We start from the raw sequence: 26,996 nt of genomic DNA, 5'->3' as shown, positions 1-26,996 counted from the left end.
GAGAATAATTGAATAGCTAACCAAGATCCCAACCGTTGGCCGTCAAGGCCGACGGACTTAGTGCCTGTTATCCTTAGTTAATTTTTTATCTTTGAGGAAGAATAAAGGTTCTTATTTTAAAATGGCCCGTATAATCTAAACAAGAATTAGAAGTACTTAGCGGTTAGGCGAGGGTATTTTTCACCCTCACTGAGTTAATGAATTCGTTTACACCTGTGCAAAATCTCATGTCTTGGTTTGGCTATTAATTTGTATTGTTATTAGATATAGTTTAAATATGTTAATGTTGTTAAATATAGTTTAAATAGTTATAAAATGCTGCACCTGTCATTGTAAATATTATTTTCGTTTTAATTGCTGCTCACAGTTAGAATTTTTTGGCATTACAGCCAGCGTCGTTCAAAGCCTACTTATTCAAAGAGGGCGAATTTTTAAGAACTCTACATCTCGAAGAGGAATCGAGCAAAATATGAAGTATGCTATATTTTTGGAAAGGTAATTATAAATTCTTTTCAACTAATTTAAAATATATAGGGTGTTCCATAAAAGAATCAAATTTTTTTGTTGATAATTCTTAAATTATTAATTTTAAAAAAATTATACTTAAACATAAAATATAAAAATTGAGTTATAGACACCGATATTATTTTTCGTCTATCTCCTATAGAAAAGGGTGTTTCCCTTTAAAAGCGTCCAATTTGACCCACCCTGTACAGTGTGGTCCAAGTTCGAAGAAGGTCAAATTATAGCAAACGAAGAAATATATTCAGAAATAACTGAAATATTGTAAAACTGTTTTTATTTTTTCTCCGTCTTTATTTGAATAGGTAGAACAGATTCAATTCAATAGATCATTATTGTCACTTTTTCCTTTTATAAGAGGGTGCAATTAAATGTCAAATGCGACGTTTCTTTTTCGAGATGTCATTATCAACTTTATGTTTCTAAATACAGGTTGGATTTACTTATTAGAATTTTTTCCCAAAGTTATACGATAAGTAGTTTCTGAGGTACAGCCGGCGTCCATTCTTAGTTGGCCACCCGGTACATGTTTTTTGAAACGCTCTGTATGTATCTTCTTGAGATATACTCTGTTTTTTTTCTCAGGTAAGATTTCGACAGACGATGACACAAGAAAAGCAGATGACGTCCCATACCAATCTATTTATTTTACTAAAAAAAGTTTCTAATAATTTTTAAGTTATCTATGGATGGGTTTAAATATAAATCCGTCATGCGTCGTGTCTTGTTGTTTTTAACCAGTTTTATTGGTTTATTTAAAAAATGACAGATCGTATTTCAATTTTATTGGTTTGACGGAACGATGAACGATAAACGGACGCCGATGCGTATGAACTCGCCTTTAGATTTTTGCCATTTTGACACTTGTCAAAGTCTTGCCAAATTATAGGTAATAATTTTGTGTCAACTTTTGTTAAATACCCTGCGTTTTGGAAGATGATGCATTTTGATTCGTATTATTACGTGTGTTTTGTGTCTTTTGAAGTCAAGTGGAGGAAAAATCGAGTGAAAATTAACTGTAGACCCAGAGCACAGTTTATGGTTAATACTCGCTGCCCAGGCAGAAAAAAAGATAAAGTTTGTATACCATTTCGTCGTAGATAAGTGCATCTCGTATATGGTAGAAGGATCAAACTAAACACATACTAAAAACTGGAGTAGCTGTAAAATATCGACATCACACGATAGGTAAATAATGGATTTTAGTACTGCAGAAAAATAATGTCAAAAGGTACTGGTTTAAAAAAATAAGATTAAAGTTAATTAATCAACCTTTAAGGTATAAAATTTGGTAGGTGTTATTATTAATAAAATAGTTTATTTTATTTACCTATGTTGTTTTATTTATTCCTGTGGAATATTACAAATTTGTATTTGTACATAAGTTATATTGATAAATATAATCATAAATGCGGGTAGTTTCATAAAGCTTGAAAGTAAATAATAGTTCTTTTTATATTTTTTGGTATGTAGTGTCTTGTTCTTGTTTGTTTTGTATTAACACATACCGTTTTTATTAAATAAAATAACTCGATTACATTTTTTCAATTTTATACAGTTTTTTTCACAATATTTTGAAGTAATCACTTGTCATCTTGTCAATCAAATTTTAAATATTTCCTGCAATGCGTTCCAGTTGTACCAACTTATTTCTTTGTAAAATAAAATAAACTACTTTGAAATTAAAATGACAGACACATCTCTCATTGTCAAGGATCTTCTCGTTGGACAGACTATACCAAACAATTGCTCATCATATATTACGAAATTATGAATTTATATCGAATTTTTGATTAGTTATATTTATCATAGTTTCAATTAACATTTACAACCGTTAAAATTCATTTATCCAGTACAGCCGAATTGTACGTAGTAAAATGTTATTCGGTTTGTTCCCCCGGATCGATATCCAGCTCTGGAATTACATATGTTCTGGCTAATTTCCGGCTAATTGTTTCGAATGGCGACTGGCACCGTTATCAGTGTGGTACACGGCAGATTGAACGCGTCGCGCTCGAATTAACTGGCCGCCAGTGGCTCCCTCTATAACCGATCAACTCACGCCTAAATTATTGTATTAAATCGAGCGAATTTGCCGATTATATCGATAGAATTTTGGCGAATTAATTGCAAGAAGGCAATAGAAAAAAGTATAATAAAATGAAATAATAAAGAAGTCACAGTGATTATACAGGGTGAGTCTTAAATAAGTGCAAATATTTTCAGGACTGGTACTCTCGATTTAAACTTCATGCGCAAGCGTCGGACCGTTGTAAACCATTTCTGACTGCTCTGAGAGTTTTTTTAGTGGGACATAAAGAGTGAGGCATGTTAATTTACTTACTGTCCTAATAAGGCCTTTGGTGGTAGAACTTCTTGAGGTTTATTAGTTAAATTTCCTAAATCCGTCACCCAGAGTTGCACTTGAGGTATAGGCGTACCGGGCTGCAAAAAAAATAGTATTTACAATATTCATAATTTATCACTCAAAACTTACTGTCGGATATCTAACGCTTCTAGAAGACGGGAAAGACATGGGTCTGTTGGATGCTTTTCCAGCAGCTAGTACGGTTTCGGTCTGAAACCATGGAAAATTTAGAATGCCTACGTCACTGTCGTTAAACGTGGCGTAGAGTAGATGAGTACCATCGTACGATGCCCAGAGGGCTTCTTGAGATTTAAGTACGTCCTCTGAAACAATAAACAACATAAAGTTAAAACTATTTTTTTAAAACGAATGTTAATCAATAGTAGAGTAATGTATAGCATATACTAATCTGGTACTAAATTACTAGATTTGTACTGAATTAGTACAAAATTAAAATACATTTTAGGGACACTAAGCGTAGGTACTGTAACGTAGCTGTGTAGACAGGGGCGGAAAAGTGAAATAGCAAAAGCGGTTCCACCGTTTCCACGGAAATCTCAAATAAAATAGTTCCAGCCCTAGCCACCAGGTGGTAGTGCAATTAATTTTTAGGTTAAGAAGTTGCTACTAGTTATTGCCAGATGGCGGTAAATCAGAATTTTTTTGTAGTTTCCATAGTTTCCAACGGCCATTGTCATATTATTGTCAAATTCTCAAAAAATATTGTCGTTGTCATTGCGCCAATCATAATATTATCAAATAAATGATTATCAAAACATTTTTCAAACTATAATTTGTTATATGTGTTTTAATTAGACAATTCCTTTTGTTTCTGGTCCTAAAAATATAATGTAAGTCTTTTATTTTTGCCATCATTTAAGTACCTATTTATATTTACTACATTTACAAAACTTCGGGCGTATTACGTCGGTCTTGTTTTATTATAATAAACGATGTTTAAATATTTGACTTATAAATAAGAACTTTAAATAATAAATAATATTTCACATGTTTGGCTTTAATTTTATTATTTTATTATAATAATTGTATATATTATACTGTTAAATCTTATTTTTTACACATCACAACGATACTTGTTATTAGGATTGTTGAATTTGTGTAAAAAATAATATTTAATAATCAAATTTAATTATTTTAGAGTAAAATTATTCAGTAAATACGCTCATTTAAAAAGCCCGCGCTTCGATTCATTTAAAACAAGCCCTACTCAATAGATGGCGCCATTTCTGTAGGACCATTTTTCAGTATGGCAGAGTCCGTTCTTTTTCTAGCTAGGTATATTCTTTGGTGTAGACAGCACAACAAATTACATTTGACAATGTTAAAATCATAGGTTGACAACTTAATTACTATCTTAATTGTTATCTTTGTTCAGTTTTGATACAAAATAGATGCAGATTTTCTTAAATTACTTAAAATCGGCTTATCCAAAATTGTTCAAATCTGATATGTGTATTCAGCCCCCATATGCAGACCTTTAAAAAAACTATCTTCTTAGCTGTAAAATTAACTACTGTATGATTTATTTTTGTCTAAATTCTTCTCGCTATTTTGCTGATAATTAGTTAGTAATTGTTAGTCTATGATTCAAATAGCTAAGATAAGAGTTCTATTCCAATATTCAATAAAAAATGTTTACGTATTTTAAAATAAATATTTTTCTCTCATGTATAAACGACAAGTAATCCCAGTACGGATGGGGATTACTGAAATTGTACAGACCTGACTCGCATCGAAAACCCTCAAAAACTATTAAAATGTCATTTTTAAAATTCATTCCTTAATAGGTTTTAGGAGAGGCTTTAAATTTCGACCATACATTTCTATACATACATACAAAATATATTTTTCAAAAATATAGAGATCTGATGCTCAGATACTCAGAGAAATGAAAATGGTATTTTGAAATTTTGAAATCATCCAACTATACATTTTTGATTTTGATACAGTTCATACAAAAAAAAACTTAGTCAGGTGATTAAGCTTGACCGGCACAGCGTTGTTACAAAATCTTTTAAGAAACAAAAATACATTAATAATAAATATATAAACAGATATTATTTACATCTATCAAACTTACTGAAAATATTCTAATAAAGTTGCAATGAGTTTTACGGCTGTTAAGCCTAGTAATCTTGTACCTTCGCATTAAAAGAGGTTCTAAAAGAACAATATTCTACTACAAGGTCTGCTAGTTAACATTTTCAACCAAAAACTCGTCATACAAAACTAAAGTGTCAAAACGAATGACAATTTCAGAAAATAAATAAATATATGCGGCAACTTAACATTTTTTACAGCAGAATTCCACCGCATTAATTCAGTATTAATTATTTAAAGAATTTAAGTATTTTTCGTTACATTTTGATAAACTATATCGCTGATAAAATTATATTGACAATAAAGCTCCAAAATAAATGTTATAAGTCAATGATTCCGATTTATACAAGCCAGATTCCTTAAACTCTATTATATATTCAACAGGTAAGAGCTGTCAGTTTGATGCTACTGGATTTCGTAGTACAATGCCTTTCAGTTAGCTTGGTGTAAGCACGCTTCAGCCCCGAGGTTGTTACGGTCAAGTTTGAAGAGAACTTGTTGATGTTTTGAGGATGAAAGGTGAAACTATAAAGTCGTTTTTAAAAAAGAATAAACAGAGAGAATTGGTAAAAAGCATTTCTTTGAAGAACGTCATTCTTTTGTTGCAGTGCAATTGCAACTCTAATTCTTTTGTTGCAAAATTGCAACAAAATAATTAGAATTATGGCTCTAGATAAGTATTTGACAATAAAATTAATTGTTCTAAAAAGGTAATGTTGTCTGTTCTTTTTTAATATTATACAGGGTGAGTCTTAGATAAATACAAATATTTCTAGGGGTAGTATAATTCGACCCCAGAAACATGACTGTACTATTATAAGTTTTTTTGCAAAAAAAAATAAATTTTGAAAATTTGGAATTTTTTGAAAAAAAATTAGATTTTTTTAAATTTTTAGTTAAAAAACATGATATCTTAATAATATGGCAACTTAGGTAAATTTACAAAAAAAAACCGATAAACGATCCAGTATTTTATCAAAATTTAAGTAAAAACATATTTTTTAAATAAAGCATTTTTTTTAATTTTCAAAATAAAATAACTCACAGTAAAGAAAAGATAAGTTTCTTTTATGGAGATCTGCCAGCCCTGAAAATATCTGCAGCTTTTTTAAGACTCACCCTGTATACAAATTTAAAATACAGGGTGACCTCTCATATGACGGCGACGCGGAGACTCCAAGGAAAACGACAGTTTGTATTTGAAACTTTGAATAAGAAGACTAAGGAAGGAGCATAATGCTATCCATGTATTAATGCATGGTGGGCGGAAAAGCCACCATAAAAGCTCTGTAGGGTGGGGATCCTTGACAGTTCTGTTTGACGATTCATTTGACACATTTGAATTTGATTTGAAATTTTGTGGATTTGTCAGTCTTTACGGAGCTTATTTTATGTTATTTATTATTTATTCTACTACTGATAGTTGTATAAAGGTAGTAAATCTAGATGGAAATTGTGGCAGAACTTAAATTAACAGTGACACTATCGCGATTTATCGAAAAGACTCTAAAATAGTTGGTTGTGTAGCGTGCGGTAGATCTCGGCAAAAATTGAGTGAAATAATGGAACAACTTTTCGCTAGTAAGTGACTATATAATATACATACGTGTAGTAAACCGATCATTTATGAAATTCACTTAAATTAACTAAATTATATATTTTTCTTGCATTTTAGCTTTTATTTATTACTTGTCAAAGATTAGATGTCAAAGAATTTAGATACGTTAATTTGACTTACCTGCTTCAGTAGCGTATCAGATGTTTGTGTTAATAAATACTTATTATAACTTATCTATTTTTATTAGAATTATATATTTTTATAACAATTTTAATAACTACCAACATTTATTCACAACGTAAAATAAAACAACAAATTATTGAGTCTACCCCACGTCTACCCTACATCATAGTTTTACATTTTTTAAATAAAATTAGAACGACACTGGTAAACCGGAATTTAAGTCGGCCATATTTGAGGCCCATCGCGGTGTACCTAAGATTTTTGATATGCTCCTTCCTTAGTCTTCTTATTCAAAGACTTGAAATGAAATTCTGTAAAATATATTTATTGTAGTCTTCTACCTTATAAACTCCCTGTATACGTAGACTGGATCAGATTACCTATACCAGATTTTATCTAAAACCTATATAAATATTACCTTGATACAACCAATCGGGAATCCCATTATAGACAACGTCAGGCTGACCGGTAAACGTCAGCTGCGTATCCGTTTCATCCTCTGGGGATCCCCGGTAGTAGATGTTATTATTGAACACAATTAACAGCGACGTGGTGTCTCCCAGCCAACTGACGTATTGCAATCTTTCCGGCTGAGCTTTCGGCGAGGACTCCAACCGGACAGGTATGTGATGGCTGAAACAAATGTCAACATAATAATTTCCTGTTTAGGTGTATTCATTTGTCGTCTAAATGGATATGACAAAAATTGATAAGTACGACATTTAATAAATGTGTCTCATAGAAAGACGTGTTATGTACAGGTTGAGTCAACGATAGAGTAAAGTTCATTATCTCATTTGTTTTGACGTTTACGAAAAAATGTTAAATACAAAAGTTGTAGAAAAGGTCAAGATACATATTTTAAAATTACTAGGGAGTATACAGAGTGCTTTAAAAAAAGTGTAGCGGCACAAAAAACACCCTATTTTTTATTTTATTTTTAGATTCTGCGTAAAATTATTTAACTTTTTTATGTGTTCTGTAATAAGAAAACTTTCAGGAAACCGACAGAAACGGAACCTAAAACCATAACCAAGGTAAGCAACGGAATACATCCTTATTTTTTACAACCAATGATGCAGGAATACGACTAAAATATACATATTTTAGAAAAGACCCTGTATATTAGTTTAAAAAAATTAATCAATTGGACAAACACAATTTAAAAGTTACATTTTTACTCGTTTTTCTTGTTTTTTTTTGAAAATTTCACACCTCTACTTTTCAACCAATAACATGCTTTAATGTTGACTAGTTACCATGGCAAGTGAAAAAATTTCCGGAAATTTTTTCGAGGCGCCACGAAACTTTAGTGGAAATTTTTTGACAGTTGAAAAGGTAAACATAAGATCTACAATCATAATGTGAATGAACTACAATGTCTATATATTGAAATATTACCCATTTGAGTTTTAGCATTTGATGTAACTAAGGTTGGTAATATCTTTTATTTAAGGAAATATGTTAGATATACCTACATATGAATTTCTTCGAAATTGCCATGTTCTAAAAAATATAGTTCTGCCGCCTTTATTTAACTAAAGCGGTATTTTTCTATTTAACGAAATATGATGGATATACACTTGATTTTGATTTTCGGGTGTTATCTGGTTTTATATTTTCAATTTCTTCTTTAATGACTTGTTGGTTTACTTTTCCAAATCGCGACATTTCGCTATACACTTCTTACTCTACGTACAGACGTTTTAAAACTAGTAATAGCTTAATGACAGAATCGCAAACAAAAATGACAAAACACATAATATGTCAAAAACATCAATACCTTGGCCAACTTAACAAATTGAAATTATTTTAAAATGTCATGTTGGATCAATATTTTTTTTTTCAAATTTAGGTGTGAAATTTTCTTACCGAATACCACGCAAGCTTAAATTATTCCTGGAAATTTTCTTTCGGGCACGAATATTTTAGGAAAATTATCCCTCGTCTTCGACTCGATAATTTTCAAAATATTCGTGCCCTCAAAAAAATTTCCGAAAATAATTTAAGCTCTTGTGATATTATAAGTGAAAATATTAATTCTCTGTTTATTCATAAACTGATGCACGCGACTTTACATTATCCTTTGTCATTAATTTTCCAGATAAGTGATTGTTATTCGAAAGAAAGAGCCCCGAGCCCTAATCCTTTGCCGTTATAAATAAGGTTCACACAGGAAATTACGGTCTACAATTATTTTTTCGTTTTAAATGCAAGATTCTAATCGCCAACGATTAATTTTAGAACGACTCGGGAATAGTTTTAGGATTTTGCATAATGGTTTTGGTAGAACAAGCATTCGTTATTTCTCTAAGGAATATAGATAACGGTCTTTTAGAATTAATCTGTTATGCAAATAAGGCAACAACAAGTTTAAAATAGAATCGTATGTACAATCTACCAAATAAACTTTTCGACACAGCGTTACACACTTATACATATTTTCTTATAATCAAAATTGATAAAAAAGAAAACAAAAATAAATTAATTATAAATATATAATCAGTTAATATTTACTTCAACAAAACTCACCTCCTTAACAGCACTTAACGGACTTAAAGAGCCATTACTACCGCTTTCCAGTTCAAAATATTCTAATAAGGTTGCGAAGAGTTTATTTGCAACGACTATTAAGATTTCTGCTCAACTTTCGTTTAGCTGAAATCTGTTATATAAAGAATGACTTCATATATGCGGTCTAGAAGGAGTTAGGAGTACAAATATACAAAATTTTTCCTGTGGAAATGCGTCATTTTCATTTTTCGGACTTCAGTATAGCCGAAATCTGTTACATCAAAACTAGTCTTCGGGGTGTGTCTTAGACATTTTTCTAAACATAAAAACACAAAAAAGTGTCTGCGGAAATTTTTTATTTTTATTTGACAAAAAAAATGCTTTGACTTTAGAATAGCCGAAATCAGTTACATGAAAAATGAACTTATATTGTTTTTTTACGAGCCTCTACGAGCAAAGAACTACAAAAAAAAACGCGACCTCGATTACGTAACTAAAAGTTCAATTGGTATCGCTTATATAAAAAACGTTTTGTTACCTAATTTCTATTTAATATCGTTAATCTTCGAGCAGTCACTGATTGTTTGACCTTGGGTGTACTGTAAATTATGTTCAGTTATGTCGCGTGCAAGCCAAGTCGCAGAGAATGTATGTTGCCCTGCATTAAATCTCACCAGGCAGGGAATTAATTTTCTTAATTGATACATCTTTCACCGACTGAATCGATGGCTAGAAGTGAAAGACAAACTATAGTGAAAGACAAACTATCTTTTCGAAATAAAAAGAGAGATTTTCTAGAAGAAGAGAAAAAATAGAGAAAATATTATAAATATTATTAGTTATAAGTTCTGTTAAAGAAGCAGTACATCTTGTTCTATCTAAGTTTTTTTTTGTATCTTCCTTACTTTAGTGAGTTGAGTATGACTGGTCAAAGTTTGAGGAACTAAAGCTTATCAATTTACACAAAGTTGTTTACATAAACTTTGTAAGTCAAAACGAGATATTACCTAGTGAAATTCAGCACCTTACAATAGAAAACTTGCTGAACTTTCTGAAACAACTAAATGAAAGGAACAATACCACTTACATAATCTGTTTGTCCATGATACACGTTTATTATATGTTTAATTTTTTTGTCAAATTTGCCTATGATAAAAATATATCTTTAGAATTTGTATTTTATGCTGTCTATAACATTCTGTGCTAGTATTTTCAAAGTAAAATAATAATAATGGACATCTTTATTTCTATAATAAAGGAGTGCCAGCCGTATGTTTTCGGATCCGGAACTAGAAGAACTAGAGGAACTAAATAAAAGACTAGTTTACGTAGGGATCGGTCAGCGCGATCGTAGCCCGATCCTAGGCAGGAGTGGGGAGTGCCAGCCGTATGTTATCGGATCCGGACCTAGAAGAACTAGAGGAACTAAATAAAAGACTAGTTCAGGGGAAACTATTCAGTCGGCAGATCCCAGATATAATACAAGACGACGACGATGGATTCGGATTCATCGGAACTAGAACTAAAGTACTAGTTCCTCCGAAGGAACTAGATTTCCCACCTCTAGGACTAACTTCTGAAAAACCGACTGGCTTTTGTCAAAGTCCTGAGACTGTATAAGAAGTTATAACTCAAGAAAGGGGGACACAATCGATCTATAAGGTCGCGTTGATTAACTTTCTCCCATACAATCTACAACGCCAGTAGTGTTTACATAAAAAATAACACAAATATTATGATTTATACCTTTACGCAGAGATTATTTGAAAAAAAGCAGGAACAACTTTAAATCTAATCGCGAAAATGATTCGTGACCGATCATAAACAAAAGCCGAAATCGACAACAAGTTGCCCTGAAAGGCCCTAAATTATTCCGTTCCGTATTTGCCCGGTTGTCAGATTTGTTTAAACGGTTTCGAGCGGTGAAATACTACAACAGCGATAACATCGTCGCGTGATAGGACACACAGAGGGAAACTTTCAAGCGGTTATGGAATTAATAAGCGTCATATTTACCCTTCTCTATGCCTCCACGTCTTGGATTTGGCTCTATATATCATTCGGCGTGCATTGTTTCACGTACGCGAGTCTTGTTAATTGAGAGATTTAGGAAATCGTTTGCTAAATTACATTATTATTATAGTACAGAGATAATACAGTGGTGAATAACCTTGAGTGGGAATCCTCCAACGGTCGAAGGAATTTGATGTACATAAGTAAGAACAATCTTTGGATTGTCATGGTATTTTTAACTGGAAACTGTCTCCTCAATGAACCTCAGTTGATTAAAGCTAAGAAACAATATGACTAATGCATATTCTGTGAGGAAAATGGGGAAACATCAGAAGACCTCATCATTGATTGCGCCGAGACGATAACTGTTCATGTCATGAACTTTGGTACGACTGATATCGGAGATGGAGAACTAACTTCTGTAAAACTGTCTCAGGTACTGGCTTCTTTGAAACCCCTGAGACTGTATGATGAGTTGTATGATAACTAAAGAACTGATTGTATGATAACTCAAGAAAGGGGGACACAATAGATCTGTATAGTCGCGTTGATTAACTTTCCCCATCCCATACAATCTACAATTTATAATTTAATCTACAATTTACACAATAAAATGTTTCGAAATTTGCCTTCCAAAATATTGTTAAGATAAGCAGGCCTTATACAACAATTGATATTTTAAAATCCTAAATTGTAAAAATCCTTTTGTGTTTTCTTTAACTCTTCCTTATTAATGACTTTCCTTTAAATTTGCATTCCCAGCAAACAAATTACTAAGGACTGAAAAAAAATACTAGCAGTATTAACTTACACAAACAAGAGTTCTCGAATTGAATAAAATAACGACCCTTATCTATCTTCCCTACAAAGCTTTTAATTTATTCTCCTTAGAGTGAGACTTTCTTTATCTTTTATTTTCTCTTCGTTTTCTGTTACTTTAAACTAAGGATGTACCATACGAAACCATTTTCCATAGTATCGATACTTGCGGATTTCTTGCATCCTGTATACGTGGCCAGCCCATCTTAAGCGGGATTTAGTAATTGTATGATCGAAAAAAAACGGCGTCCAGTTGGCTGGGAAATGACGATCGATGACATTTTCCCATATAAATTTACATATAAAATGACAGCGATTCATTTCATAGCCATCGTTGACGCCGTTTTTTCTCGATCATACGGTATATTGATTAGTAGGGTCCACAGTAAAAAATATGTTGTAATACCATTCGAAAGAAAATACAGAATTATATTATACTGTTTATAAAGTGAGTTTCATTGTAACATAACTTAAGAAAACAATTAATATGCATATGTCAATCATAAGAATAGAATCTATTAATTTAATGAACTATACCCATAGTACTCGGCAAACAGTAAACCAAACCAAAGAAACTAAGACTTACAGTGTTAGATCATGTAGTATATAAGTATTTTAATTTTATCATTTAATAAATAAATACAATATAAAATTTAAAATGCCAATTTTTTTTATTTTAAAACAAGTGATTTACATATGTATAAACAATTTACAATTCTTTATCATTTAATTTATTGCCCACATCTTCCGGGATTATAAGGCTAATATTTTGCTGCTTATAGTGCCTATATCTCAAAAAAATTAATTAGTTAATTAATGATTAAGTATCCCTGTATTTTTAAATGTTGAATCTTATGGACTGAAAAAACTGCTGTTGATATTTCTACTTTCACTGAGTGAAGATGCAGAAACCTAGAAGAAATTCAAAAACAAATTGTACAAACATAACGTATGCCTATACATTTCGGTAAGTCAATATCGACAAAGCTTTGATTACAGCATCCCTATTTGGTTTTCTTTAAATCCTCTATACAATAGACTATTTCTTTGACATAGTTTTGTTCATTTAATTTGTTTCTTAGAGGCTATACACAGGGGTAGATATTCTATAAGTAAAAAAATATTGTATAAGTAATAATACAGATTCTTAAAAATATCTCACCTTACCGTTTCTAGTACTTCAATTTAGTGTGTTTATAATTTATACATGTATAAAATTGAACATCATCCACCAGAAGCATCAACAATTATGAGTTGAATATTACAAAATATGACCATATTAAGCAAAATTTAAAGGCCTACAATTAACTTTGTTGATAAACACGATACTTCTTCCATGAACTAACGAGTTATTACTAGTAATTGAACACACATATTGGTTTACAGCTACAGTATTAGTAAATCTGAAGGGTCTAGTCTGTATTAGACCATTAAAAAAGGATAATCCATACATTTTAATAGTAGAATAATCCAATTTTTTTAATTCTAGACGTTATCGAAATGCCTGGGACTGGGACGGGCGATAGTTAGGTTAGAGCCTTTTTGATTTTTCTCTTCTTTACTTTTAAAGACGCATTCTGTATTAATTACGAGTTACTGGATTTACCTAATATAGATTTTTTATTAATTAGAACTGGTATAGTTCAAATTATTAGAAAAATATATTTTTTGGATATAGATTTCTGTATCCGGAAACTTACTATTATCTTCTAGATTTTCTACATTTAGTATTAATTTTAATTAAAATTTAATTTTTTTGAAGATCTTTAAAGTGAAAAGAAGAAGAATTTTAATTAACTAAAAAAATCAAAATAAAGTTAATTAACTTTGAGCAGAGTTCGACCTCGTCAAAAATAGCATCGATAGTCATTCCCCAGCCGCCTTTGACGCCGTTTTTTCTCGATCATACGGTATATCACTGTAATCACAAAACTTCAATCTATTTCCGTAATCCGTAACAATATTCTCGATTACATCAAATTATTATTCATTTTGTCGATGTTTCCTTGATATCGAGTCCTCATTTCTGTTTACCCCATTTATTTTTCTTATTTCTTGCCACTCGAGACGACGGTCTCAAACATAAATTCCGGTTTGCGTTCGTCAGAGGGCCGGTCGATTTTCAGGATATTTGTCTTTTGAAATGGAAGAAGAGGGACAGCAATATCGATGCAGCTGTCATCGCCAAGGCGTTCTCGGTATTTTTATTGGATGTTTATGTTTGTCGAGAAAACTATACTCTTGAGATATTTCCAGTTATTATTATATTTAATGCATTTTTTTGTACAAGATTTTTTTCTACCTCGTTATAGTTTTTTCGATAACTACTCCATGCTCACTTAATTCTTCTGTTGATTTCTGGTAATAGAGTTCCCGAGCTGTGTTAAATATTAAAAGGAAAAACATAGTAAACATTTTAAATAAAAAATATTCATAAACATAAAATTAATTATTGGTACAAGTTTTTTTTAATAAAGTTCTTCATCGTGGACAAAATAAAGTATGTCCGAATTTTCTTCAATGAAAGTTATTCGTTTTCTCAAACCCGCTACTTCAAGCATATTAAAACGTTTAATAAATTCATAGTCACTTTCACAATTCAAAGCTTCTTTAATATATTTTTCTCTTGCACGTTTAACTTTTGCTATGACTTCATTATAGTGCAAAAATGAAAAACAAGCACTATTACATTCTTGCGAGTGCTTAGTTTACCTTAATTTTTCACAAAAAATTTCACAGAAAATACCGTACAGCAGTTTTTTCAACGATAACAAAACAACTATACATAACCAAAAATACAAAGCGAATTTACGCCAGATGACTGTCAAAGTTGCCAACGTTTAGTCCAATTTAATATTATCCTTATATTGCCTATTATTCATTATTTAACCTTATATTTTACAACACATGGCAACCGCGCTAACTGAATCTTTCAAACTGCTATCGTTCAGGGAATGCTGGCATTCACTATACTCTGTTTTTTTTTTCAGGTAAGATTTCGACAGACGATGACACAAGAAAAGCAGATGACGTCCCATACCAATCTATTTATTTTACTAAAAAAAGTTTCTAATAATTTTTAAGTTATCTATGGATGGGTTTAAATATAAATCCGTCATGCGTCGTGTCTTGTTGTTTTTAACCAGTTTTATTGGTTTATTTAAAAATGACAGATCGTATTTCAATTTTATTGGTTTGACGGAACGATGAACGACAAACGGACGCCGATGCGTATGAACTCGCCTTTAGATTTTTGTCATTTTTGACGCTTGTCAAAGTCTTGCCAAATTATAGGTTATAATTTTGTGTCAACTTTTGTTAAATACCCTGCGTTTTGGAAGATGATGCATTTTGATTCGTATTATTACGTGTGTTTTGTGTCTTTTGAAGTCAAGTGGAGGAAAAATCGAGTGAAAATTAACTGTAGACCCAGAGCACAGTTTATGGTTAATACTCGCTGCCTAGGCAGAAAAAAGATAAAGTTTGTATACCATTTCGTCGTAGATAAGTGCATCTCGTATATGGTAGAAGGATCAAACTAAACACATACTAAAAACTGGAGTAGCTGTAAAATATCGACATCACACGATAGGTAAATAATGGATTTTAGTACTGCAGAAAAATTATGTCAAAAGGTACTGGTTTAAAAAAATTAAGATTAAAGTTAATTAATCAACCTTTAAGGTATAAAATTTGGTAGGTGTTATTATTAATAAAATAGTTTGTTTTATTTACCTATGTTGTTTTATTTATTCCTGTGGAATATTACAAATTTGTATTTGTACATAAGTTATATTGATAAATATAATCATAAATGCGGGTAGTTTCATAAAGCTTGAAAGTAAATAATAGTTCTTTTTTATATTTTTTGGTATGTAGTGTCTTGTTCTTGTTTGTTTTGTATTAACACATACCGTTTTTATTAAATAAAATAACTCGATTACATTTTTTCAATTTTATACAGTTTTTTTCACAATATTTTGAAGTAATCACTTGTCATCTTGTCAATCAAATTTTAAATATTTCCTGCAATGCGTTCCAGTTGTACCAACTTATTTCTTTGTAAAATAAAATAAACTACTTTGAAATTAAAATGACAGACACATCTCTCACTGTCAAGGATCTTCTCGTTGGACAGACTATAGTAAAAATTGGATTCAAAAATAGCTGTTGAACTTTTACTGGCGTAGTCTTAGCAAATGAGTGAATGGTGAGCTTTTACTAGTAATTGTTGACAATCACTGATTTCCAACTTTTACTGTAACAGATACAGATACATTTGATAGATTTCTAAAAGGCATGAACTCACAGATCAACTTAAATTTTTAACCAAACACTTCCGTAACTGTTACAAGAGATAACACCCTCGTAAACTCGAAATAATCTGCCCTATTCCGCTGGAAGTAGTTGAATCGAATATTGAAAGAGGATACTCATCCGGGGGCAGTATAGCAAGGTTATTTTTAAACCCTTATAGGGTTACTAATCCCGTTTCTTTTTAAATTATGGATTACCGAGGTTTGCGTCGGTGTAAAGAAATATTTTAAGAGCAGCTACTAAATACGAGGCATGTTTTTTAAGTAAGTACCGTTTTGCGATTCCGCCGCCGCAGCGCTACGGTCGGCGTTCCGCGCATGCGCGCTGGTTACCTACATCTCTTGTCTATGCACAGACGCCAGTACAGTCTGATTCTTCATTGTATACGTTGTTTATTGAGTATTTAAGATGCCTCCGACAATCGTGAGCCCCGCCGATTGTGAAGTACGGGCTGTCATACGATTTCTTAGTGCTAAAGGCGTAAAACCGATCGATATTCATCGTGAGATCTGTGAAGTTTACGGACAAACCATTATGAGTGATGGAATGGTAAGGAAAAGGGTGAGAGCATTTAAAGATGGCCGCACAAATGTGCATGATGAAGAACGGAGTGGGCGTCCTTCGGTCGTTAATGAAGATTCGGTGCAGAAAGTGGACAAAGAGGTGAAAGAAAACAGACGCTTTACAATTTCATCATTGTGCGACTACTTTCCTCAATGTTCTCGTAGTGTTTTGTATCGCATTGTGACCGAGAACTTGAATTACCGGAAATTGTGTTCACGTTGGGTTCCGAAAATGTTGATGGATTTGCACAAAACCCAACGTTTAGGCAGTGCATTGACTTTCCTTGAGCAGTACCACAATGAAGGTGAAGATTTTTTAGACAAAATTGTTACTGGTGACGAAACATGGGTGGCCTACGAAACACCAGAATCGAAACAACAGTCCATGGAATGGCGACATTCATCATCACCCAAAACAGTGAAGTTTAAGCAAACAATTTCTGCCCGGAGAATCATGTGCAGTTTTTTGGGACAGAAAAGGAGTATTGCTAGTGGAGTTTCTGCCTCGTAATGAGACAGTCAAGGCAGCATCTTATTGTGAGACATTGAACAATCTGCGCCATCAATATTCCATGGGTATATTGATAAATGAGGTCTAAATTATAAGAAAATGCATTTTCTACGAAAACTTGAAGGTATAGGTAAGAAATGGTGTAATAGAATTTGATAGACAATTAAATTGTGCATTTGATTCTCATAAAATATACAGGGTGTTCTATTTAAAGTAAATAAGTTATTGTCGTTTAAAGCTAGTAATTATTTAAAATAAATTTTTAGACACTCTCTATAAGGTAGTATAATTTTTATTATTGCAACACAATAACTGATCAATAAATAAACTTCAGTAAATATTTAGTATTAAAAACTTTGATATCCTCGGAGAAATGAAGCCTTAAAATTTATACTGCAATTTCGTAAAATTGAAAATATTTCAGAAACGGTAAGGTTTAAGTGTAATAAACCTTAATCAAATTACCTTTATTTTAATCGTAGAAACTAAAAATGCAATAATACTACAGGGTGTTCCATTAAAAAATACAACTTTGATATTTTTATTTATTTGGAACACTCTGTATCTTTAACAAAAATATTTTTTAAATTGTAGCTCTAATAGTCCTTCAACGAACCCAAAACTTACAATTTGTAAAAATCTAATCGTTTAGCTACAATACTCCGTGTCGTATGTGGTGAACAACCCTGTATAATAAAAAAAATATAAACAAAATATTTTTTGTATTTAATTGACAATATACAGGGTACTTTTAGATTAGACGACTTTTAGATTATTCCGTTTTTTTTAAACGTTTAAACTTTATTAATCAAAAATTCTCTACAATACAACCAGGTCATTTTGTTACCCATTGAAATAGCCTCTAAAACTCATACAAAAGTCCGTTTCCGTTGGCCGCTATCTAAAAGATAAAACTTTTGCCACATTCGTATCCTGCGAACAAGTACAGAACACCCCGAAAACCACCCTTTGTGTAACTACCTATGTCTGGACTTTCAAACGCCCCGCTCGTGTGTATGTGTGAGTATAATATTAAAGCCATATTTTATCTGTGGATACTGTGGCGGTCCGAATTCAGATAACGGGACTTTCGGAAAACGAAAAGTTACACAGAAAATGCAGGGTTGGAATTATTACAATCGTAATTGTTAAATATATTTTTGCCAACAATAAGCCTTTCCTAAAGAATGTCTATTATGTTGATCGTTTCTCCCACGACGCCCTCTAAATTTTTAGTTTACTGTCTAAAAAAAATAACAGACCATTGTAAACCCTTAATATTCACAATAAACCTTGCCCCAAAGACGATCGGTTTACCATTTAAATTACATGGGAATTTGCCAATTTTTGCAAAAAAAACACAAGAGATAAAAAAGTTTCTAAACAAACTAAACTATCGAAATTAATTTTTTTGCATGTGTTTGATAAGATTTTTCTTTAAATTTCGTTAACAAGAATGATAGGGGTAGTTTATTTCAACCCCTTCCACTCATTTTAAAAAAGTGAAAAAATTACCAGAAAGTGTGTTTTCATAACAGTAATGCTTCCATAAAATTTCATTGTCTATCTCTTTTCGTTTTCAAGATAAAAAATAAGAACATTATTTTTCCGCCATCTTTGTACTGCAATATCTCCCTAATGGTTGACTTTTGACCCAACGTTTATGAAGCAAACTACCCTTTATTTTGAACAAGGAATCACCCCCTGAAGTTTTTCGCATTTGTTTTGAAACACCCTGTATAACAGATTTCAGCTAAACGAAAGTTGAGCCTATAAAAATTTAGCAGTTGTTTTGTGCCATTACTCGTTTTGTTAATATTGATATCGTTCAGTATTTACATCCGACTATAAAATATAAATCCAGGAAAAAATATAGAATTTTAATCTGCCGAATTTATGGATACCTCCCGGATATGAAATTGCCAGTGAAAAATGGCGGCGGCCTTTCCCGAGAATGTCGAGGCCATAAATTCGGGATTTGTTCGCGCCCGTTCTAACTCGCATGTTTTACCGGTTTAATCCGGCTATTATCGTTATTTAAAATGGCGGCGCAAGTAGCGAGCCATAAATTGAAAAAAGGGGCGAATTAAATAAATGTACTCACTCTTTATTGACGTCGTAGATTGTGTAGTGGGAAGTGAAGGATTGTCTAAAAACCTGGAAAAGAAGATATTTTTAATTATGTTTCAGTATTTCAATATAGACAATAATTTCTGTAAGCAATACAAGGTGAGTCTTGAATAAGTACAAATAATATTTTCAGGGCTGGGAAATATCGATAATAGACACATATTTTTTCTTTACCGTTTTTCAAACAAGTCCAAAATAACGCAGTTATTTTACTTTGAAAATTTGCAAAAAAAACTAAAAATAATTCCAAAATTTTTTTCAAAAAATTCTAAATATTGATTTTTTTTTCGCGAAAAAAACCTTATTATCATGTTTCTGGGGTCAAAATATACCACCCCTAAAAATATTTGCACTCATTTAAAGCCCACCCTGTATATCGGGTGATTAATTGCCATGATAGCACAGAATATCTAGCTACTATACAGGGTGTTCCAAAAAACATGTGCCATCTCTCGTGAAGATTTATTTATCATATCAACATAGATTCGATTCTGCTTATTTTCGTAGCTACAGGGTGTTAAAATCTTAATACTATTTAGATTTATTATAATTTTCTTCTAAGTACTTTTAGCGTTTCGAATGAAATTTTGAGGGTAAAGGTTACTATAAATGCTACATATTTTAAAGCTAATAAAGTGTCGACATCTTCACCAGGGATGTGCATTTGGGTTATCACTAAAATATTTTTCTAAAAAAAGCATGTACGACAGACTTTTTTTCTCTTGTTCGCGAAATAGTGTACGTAGTTTAATGCCGATTAAAAGTTGTGTCTTGATATTTTGTCGATTTCGGCCTCCTTGATGAGATAAACGCATTTTTATAAATTTGCGTTGATCCTAACAGCAAGCTTTAAAAAATTTTAATATCATTAACTTGCAAAAGTTTTAAATAAGTACTCACTGATTCCTTATCAAAAAATATGAAAAAAAGTTCCTATAAACGTATGGAAATGCATAGTTTTAGAGTTACAGGATGCTACAACTTTTTAAAATTAGTTTTTCTGTATTTTTCTTAAATATACCATTATTTTTTTATTTAAAATTGCTGTAGGTTGGACTAATAGTAATAATAACTAATAGTAGTAGTATTTAATAATAAATTAGGTAAAATATATAATTTATTAATTTTATTGTAATTTTATTAATTGTGATTAATAAAATTGCGATTATCTCATCAAGGAGGCCAAATTCGACCAAATATCAAGAGATAACTTTTAATTGCCATTAAATGGCATACACAATTTTGATATAAAAAAAAGTCAATGGCGCACATGTTTTTTTTTTGAAAAATATTCCAGTGATAACCCAGATGCACCTCCGTGATGAATTTATCGACACTTTTTTAGCATTAAAAAATGTGGCACTTATAGTAACTTTTACCCTCAAAATTTCTTTTAAATTACTAAAAGCACTTGGAAGAAAATATAATAAATCGAAAAAAAAATGACTTTAACTCCCTTTAGCTACGAAACAAAGCAGAATCAGACCTATGTTGATATGAAAAATAAATCTTATCTTTACAGGAGGAATCTCTCCACGAAAGATGGCACATATTTTTTGAAACATCCTGTAGAGCTTTTTCGAAACGCTTGGTCATCCGTTATTTGTTTAAGGCTGTATTCCGTTGCAAAACCAGGCGAACCAGATCGGAAAACTACGGTAACGAGCGGTTTCTGAAAAACATCGGTTTGGATACGGAACGGTGTGGTAAAATATTGGAAACGTCAAATTTTTGACGTTTTCTAAATTTCAATACCTCTTAAAATTTATCTTTTATGCATTTTTAATATACCTATTCTCTATTTTTACGTTTGCTTCTTTTTTCAATGGAGTTTAATATTGAAAAGTACTTTATTAATAAACTGTTAAACTCGTTAGACAGCTCAAGTGAAGATTTGCAGGTCCAATATTAAAACATATCAATAATAAATAAACAAATCTAATCAATATTTATATTTTTTTTAGCTTACAAAACATTCACCATTACTTGTCTTGTTTTTCATGTTTTTTTTTAAATGTTCCTGACTTTAAGAAACAATGGCTGCATGATATTATAAGTTTAAATGGTCCTAAAAAGTCATTCTATTAAGTTAATGAAATTTATTTACCTTTACTGCCTACCTCCATTGCTTTTGGATGTAAATACAAAATATTATTACAAATTTTAGAAATTAAATGAGAATTTCACTCGAACTTCCAATATTTGCTTGATTTGTGTCACATGAATGACATTGATTGACAAACAAAACCAGAAAACCAGCCTTCTCGCGCTGGTTAGTTTGGTGACAGTTATAACCGAATTTTTCACAGGAACCGTGTTCCGTAATAAAAACACTTTCAGGAAACCGATAGAAACGGTACATAAACCCATAACCAAGGTAAGCAACGGAGTACACCCTAAATGTTAGTCTCTTAAGAGAAATAGCATGCAGAACTATCATAAACTCTTCTCTATCACTTTTTTCAATCTCGTCAAACTAAATTGACCCATTAGCATTCTCCCCGGGGTCCCCATCCAATTATTAAATCCCCGAATTCCTTGAGGAGAGATTGGACTAGCTAGCGGCGCTATGCAACAATGCCAGATATTCTGGAGCGTGACAAAGGCCAGTTTGTTCGTGTGCCCTAGCGCGAAAATCCATAGTTCTTGTGTTTAATTCAGTGCCGTGTAACCTTTACGCGGTCCCTAAGGTCCCCACAGACACCCTCTTAGCCCATCTCGTGCAAACGTTTGTTTTGAGGAAGTCTAACGCAAAACTTGTGAGTCATTTAAACGATTTATGTTTTTAAAAATATACTTTCTACACAGATACTGTCCGAAATTTGTCGGAAACTACACAATAACCTTTTATTTACTTCACACTGCAATATATTTTGATCTAGCAACAAGAAACAATTTATAGCTAAATTATTGTAGGAAATTTGAAAGAAAATTAATTTTTTGGACCTTTGTTTTGAGCTATTTTTGATGAAGGTTAAAATGTCTCCTACATCCATTTCTGCTCTCGTAGGACAACAATAATCTATATTTTCTTAAACTAAACGTTCTCCAACCCAGTATAAATACATATCAATGTAAAAAAAATCTGACGAAGGGTAGGGGATTGTTAATTTTTTTGATTTTGAAATAAACATCCTAAAAGATTGTGAGTTTTTTTGAGTCCCCTACCCCTCGTCAGAGGTTTTACATTTATATTTTCTTATTCTACGCTTTTTAATTAATAAATAATAGCAGTTTTAACAAAATCGGTGACATGAAAAATATCACCAATTTTCACGATGGGAAAATGGCAATTTTTGGCTATTTTTTTACACATTTTCAAAGGCCTTAAAGACAGTAATCATAGCCATAAAATTAGTAAAATTTCAAAATTTGTAGGAAATTTTATGTAGATTCATTCTTACCTTTAAAGGCTAGGCTAGGATATCTTGGTTTTGTGCAAAAATTAATTTTTTAGATGCTTGTTTTGAGCTATTTTTAATCATGGTTAAAATTTCTTCTAGATCCATTACTGTTCTCGTAAGACTACAATGGCCTATTTTTTTTTTATTTTAAGACTTTTAATAAGTAAATAACAACAGTTTTAATAAATTCGGTGACATGAAGAATATCATCAATTTTCATGATGGAAAAATTTCAGGAAAATGACAATTTTTGGCTAATTTTTTGCACATTTTCAAAGGCCTTAGAAAAGTAGTAATCACAACTATTTATGTATTTTTTTTACCCATTTTCAAAAGCCCTAGAAACACACTATAAGAATTATTTAAAAAAGGAAACATAAAAAATATTGACATAATTAAATAATCGCTGGAATTATGTAATAATTTTAGTGATTATTTAATACCAACCTTTTACGATATATATTTCGAAAACAAACCGATTTAATGAAAACCTAATTCCACTGGCATGTTTATAAACAGTTCCTCAAAACAAAGCTATTAATTATGAGAACTTTCTAGTTGGGTGGCTATATTTACGGTCTTAACTTCACGTAATATATTTTTTTTATTTTTATCCTGCACAAAAAAAGGTTTAAAGCAGAAAATACTAGCAAAACAATTAATTAAGAAATTAATTAGGTATACTTACCGATTTAACATTGTGTTGAAAAAGAACATATTTTAAGTTTTTTGAACACTGGTATCCTCTCACGTTTAGTTGTCTCTGAAATAAAAAAAAATATTTTTAATATAGAGTAATAGTTGTGTTCTATAAAAAATATATTGACACATTTGTGTCTATATTATAAATTGAATCACTAAAATATCACTCACCAAGGTGTGATTTGTGACTAAAACTGAGACGGCAAAGTTATTGCTGGTGTCCAAAATAGCCAAGCTACCGTCATCAGCTTGAAAGACGAAATGATTGGAGGAAATCCAGGAAGAAGGAAGTCGTTTTGGATTTAGTTCACCCTGTAAACAAAAATACAGAGCTTAAATCATACATATACAGTATTAAAATATTAAAATGATGTGAAATAAAATCTATGATTTACTAAATTTTAAATTTCTTTCATTTTGTCGTATATTACACACGATTTCTTGTAATTAAGAGGTTACATATACAGGGTGAGTCTTACATAAATGCAAATATTTTCAGGGCTGACAGATCTCGATAAAAGAAACATATTTTCTCTTGACCGTTTTTCAAAATAGCCCAAAATAACCCAGTAATTTTACTTGAAAATTTAAGAAATATATTTTTTGCTCATATTTTGAGAACCATTGATTTGTTCGTGGGTTTTCTTTTTTTCTAAAATTTAATCTACTACTTATGTCGTTATAATATCAAGATCTTATGTTTTTTAACTAAGAATTAAAAAAAATCCAAAAAGTTTTTCAAAAAAATTTCAATTGTTTTTTTGCGAAATAAACTTATAGATGTGTTTCTGGGGTCAAAATATCCCACCCCTAAAAATATTTGCACTTATTTAAGACTCATCCCGTATACATACAAATATTTAAATTTTATTTATGAGCACTAAATAACTATTTTTTTAACTTTACACTAATTTACAAAATAGTCAACAAATTAACTAATATTAGTAATAGTTTCTTTTGTAAGTTACCTGTAAAAATTGCTCTAATTTCATCCTTTCCCCGTGCCAATAAAGAAGCTCGTCGACGTAACCAACTAGGAAAATGGCGGCTACTATGCCAGATATCACTAATCCTATCACTAAGAGCGAGAAGATTATGGACCACCAGTTATGGCCCTCATCTTCTTGCAACGCTAGCTCCTACAGAGAAAACATAATCAAGTCAAAAAATAGGTTCACTCTATTTATATAAAAAATCTTATTCTAGGCATATCAAAGTAACAGTATTTTTTTTTCTATACAGAACTTGTAATATTAGAATTTTTTTGTTTATAGTAAAAAAAATATTGAAAATAAACAATACAAATAGTTTTTCAAAAATTAGTTCGTATGGTGTGAACTGATCGAAAAAAAAACGGCGTCAAAGACGGCTGCGGAATAACAATCGATGATAATTTTGGCGAGGTCAAGCCCTAGAGGTTATTACTTGACCCGTACCCTTCTTTATTTCTTAATGGCGCTTACTGCCAGCTGGCTTTAAGAAGGATGTACCTAATTTATTTTTATATTGAACAAATTATTTCTAAATGGTGTAGTTGAAAATTTGAGAAAAATAATTTTTTGGAAACAGATTTGTGTGTCTGGAGGCATTCTATCCTTTTTTAATCTTTCTGTAAGTAGTGTTATCTTTATTTATAATAAAAAAGCACCGATTGTTAGGTATTCACCAGCTTTTTTTGACGCCGTTTTTTTCGATCATACATTATTTTCTCAATCCAGCATTTGTATTAATACCTTTTTTCGTTTATCTACTTTTTTATAAAAATACAAAATATCAACAAGGTAAAAATTTCATAATTATGTTAAGAAGAAAACTATATTTGTAACTGATGAAAATATACTTTACCATGCAGCTATGAGGTATCTAATTATTATGAAAGCATTTGTATTTTCCTGAAATTTTTTAAACTGTTGTGTTTTCTAATGTTTTCTGTAGAATGCTCGAAAACAGTGCTGTTTAAATAAAACACTGCTTACTTGCCGGCTATCGTATGTTAACTGAACTCGTGTTTCCGCATTACGTAAACACATATATTGTTGTTTACAATCATTCAAAGTACAGGTGTTACATAATAGGAATATCTAAACTCTTGAACACCACATTTTCTGTGATCAAAAAGTTTTATACGAGAGTAGGCGTAGAAATAACAATTCTGTGTTATTTTTTACAGCCATGTAACCAGGTTTTTTTCAAAAACCTAGGTAAATACACACACCGGAAAAGTCTAGGGATATTACAATTTTATCCAGCCATCGTCAGTAATTTTATTATTTGCATCTCTGATATAATAAAATTAAAATAAACAAATAGTTTACAGCACGTATTGGAAATAAAAATGCGAAATTTACCGAATTTTTCAAATTTACCTTGATTTTTATTGAACTCAAAAAAATACACACATTTTTTTTTATTCTAAACTGCAAATTAAAAAAAAAAGATAAAACCATTTTTACTTAATAAAGGGTATGGCCTCCTCTACTGTTACTACTACTTACTACTGTTACAGCCCTACATCGTCTCTCCATGCTCCTGATCAGGTTGTCGATCCCTTCTTGAAGTACAGCCTGCCACGCTGCATTTACGGCCCGAACCAGATCCCTACGAGTTTCACGAGGCATACCCATTCTCAAAATTCTTCTTTGGACCGCATTCCATGCGTGCTCGATGGGGTTGAGGTCAGGAGATTGTGCCGGCCAGGGTAAGATGTTTAATTGATGAGCATTGATAAACTCACTTACCACTCTGGCTGTATGAGACCGTGCATTGTCATGCATGAGAATGAAGTTTCTCCCAAAATCATTGGCATATTGTAACACGACAGGCTCAAGAATTAAATCACGATATGTGATTCCTGTTAGAAACCTTTCAAGAAAAACGAGATCGGTTTTTCGGCCTAACTGGACTCGTCCTCAGACCATAACTGTTCCACCTTGATAAGGGTGCACTTCCTGAACATGATTCAACTGAATAAGATTTCCCGGTTCTCTCCATACCCTAAGCCTTCTCGAATCCGGATGAATTCCAAAGCGTGACTCATCTGTGAAGAGAACATTGGCCCATTGTTCATTCGACCACTGAACATGATCTTGAGCCCACAAATATCGTACCTCTCGATTTTCTCTCGTTAAGGGTTGAGCTCTCCAGGGGCGTCTGCTTCTTAAGTTGGCCTCCTTTAATCTATTGCGAACAGTGTCAGGACCAAACTAAGCTTTGGTGCTGTAAGAGTCGGTCGGCGTCGAGCATTTAATTGTAAAAACGATCTTGCTGAGGG

At 31.7% G+C, this 26,996-nt stretch overlaps 1 protein-coding gene across 3 annotated transcripts in view; it reads right to left on the bottom strand.

Annotated features, from left to right (window-relative positions):
- Positions 1-26,996, bottom strand: part of LOC115886382 (inactive dipeptidyl peptidase 10) — a 99,117-nt gene that overhangs the window by 16,556 nt on the left and 55,565 nt on the right. For all 3 annotated transcript variants that reach the window (XM_030905497.1, XM_030905498.1, XM_030905496.1), the window contains 7 exons: positions 24,694-24,864; positions 23,897-24,037; positions 23,712-23,786; positions 19,594-19,646; positions 7,171-7,385; positions 3,020-3,213; positions 2,867-2,967 (listed from right to left, as the gene is read on the bottom strand). In XM_030905497.1, the coding sequence (XP_030761357.1) occupies positions 2,867-2,967; positions 3,020-3,213; positions 7,171-7,385; positions 19,594-19,646; positions 23,712-23,786; positions 23,897-24,037; positions 24,694-24,864 (950 nt within the window). The remainder of the gene's footprint in view (positions 1-2,866; positions 2,968-3,019; positions 3,214-7,170; positions 7,386-19,593; positions 19,647-23,711; positions 23,787-23,896; positions 24,038-24,693; positions 24,865-26,996) is intronic.

The sequence above is a fragment of the Sitophilus oryzae genome, unplaced genomic scaffold, assembly GCF_002938485.1.
Source record: "Sitophilus oryzae breed Bouriz unplaced genomic scaffold, Soryzae_2.0 scaffold_488_pilon_pilon, whole genome shotgun sequence".
Lineage (NCBI taxonomy): Eukaryota > Metazoa > Arthropoda > Insecta > Coleoptera > Curculionidae > Sitophilus > Sitophilus oryzae.
This window is presented reverse-complemented; position numbering and strand designations above follow the sequence as displayed.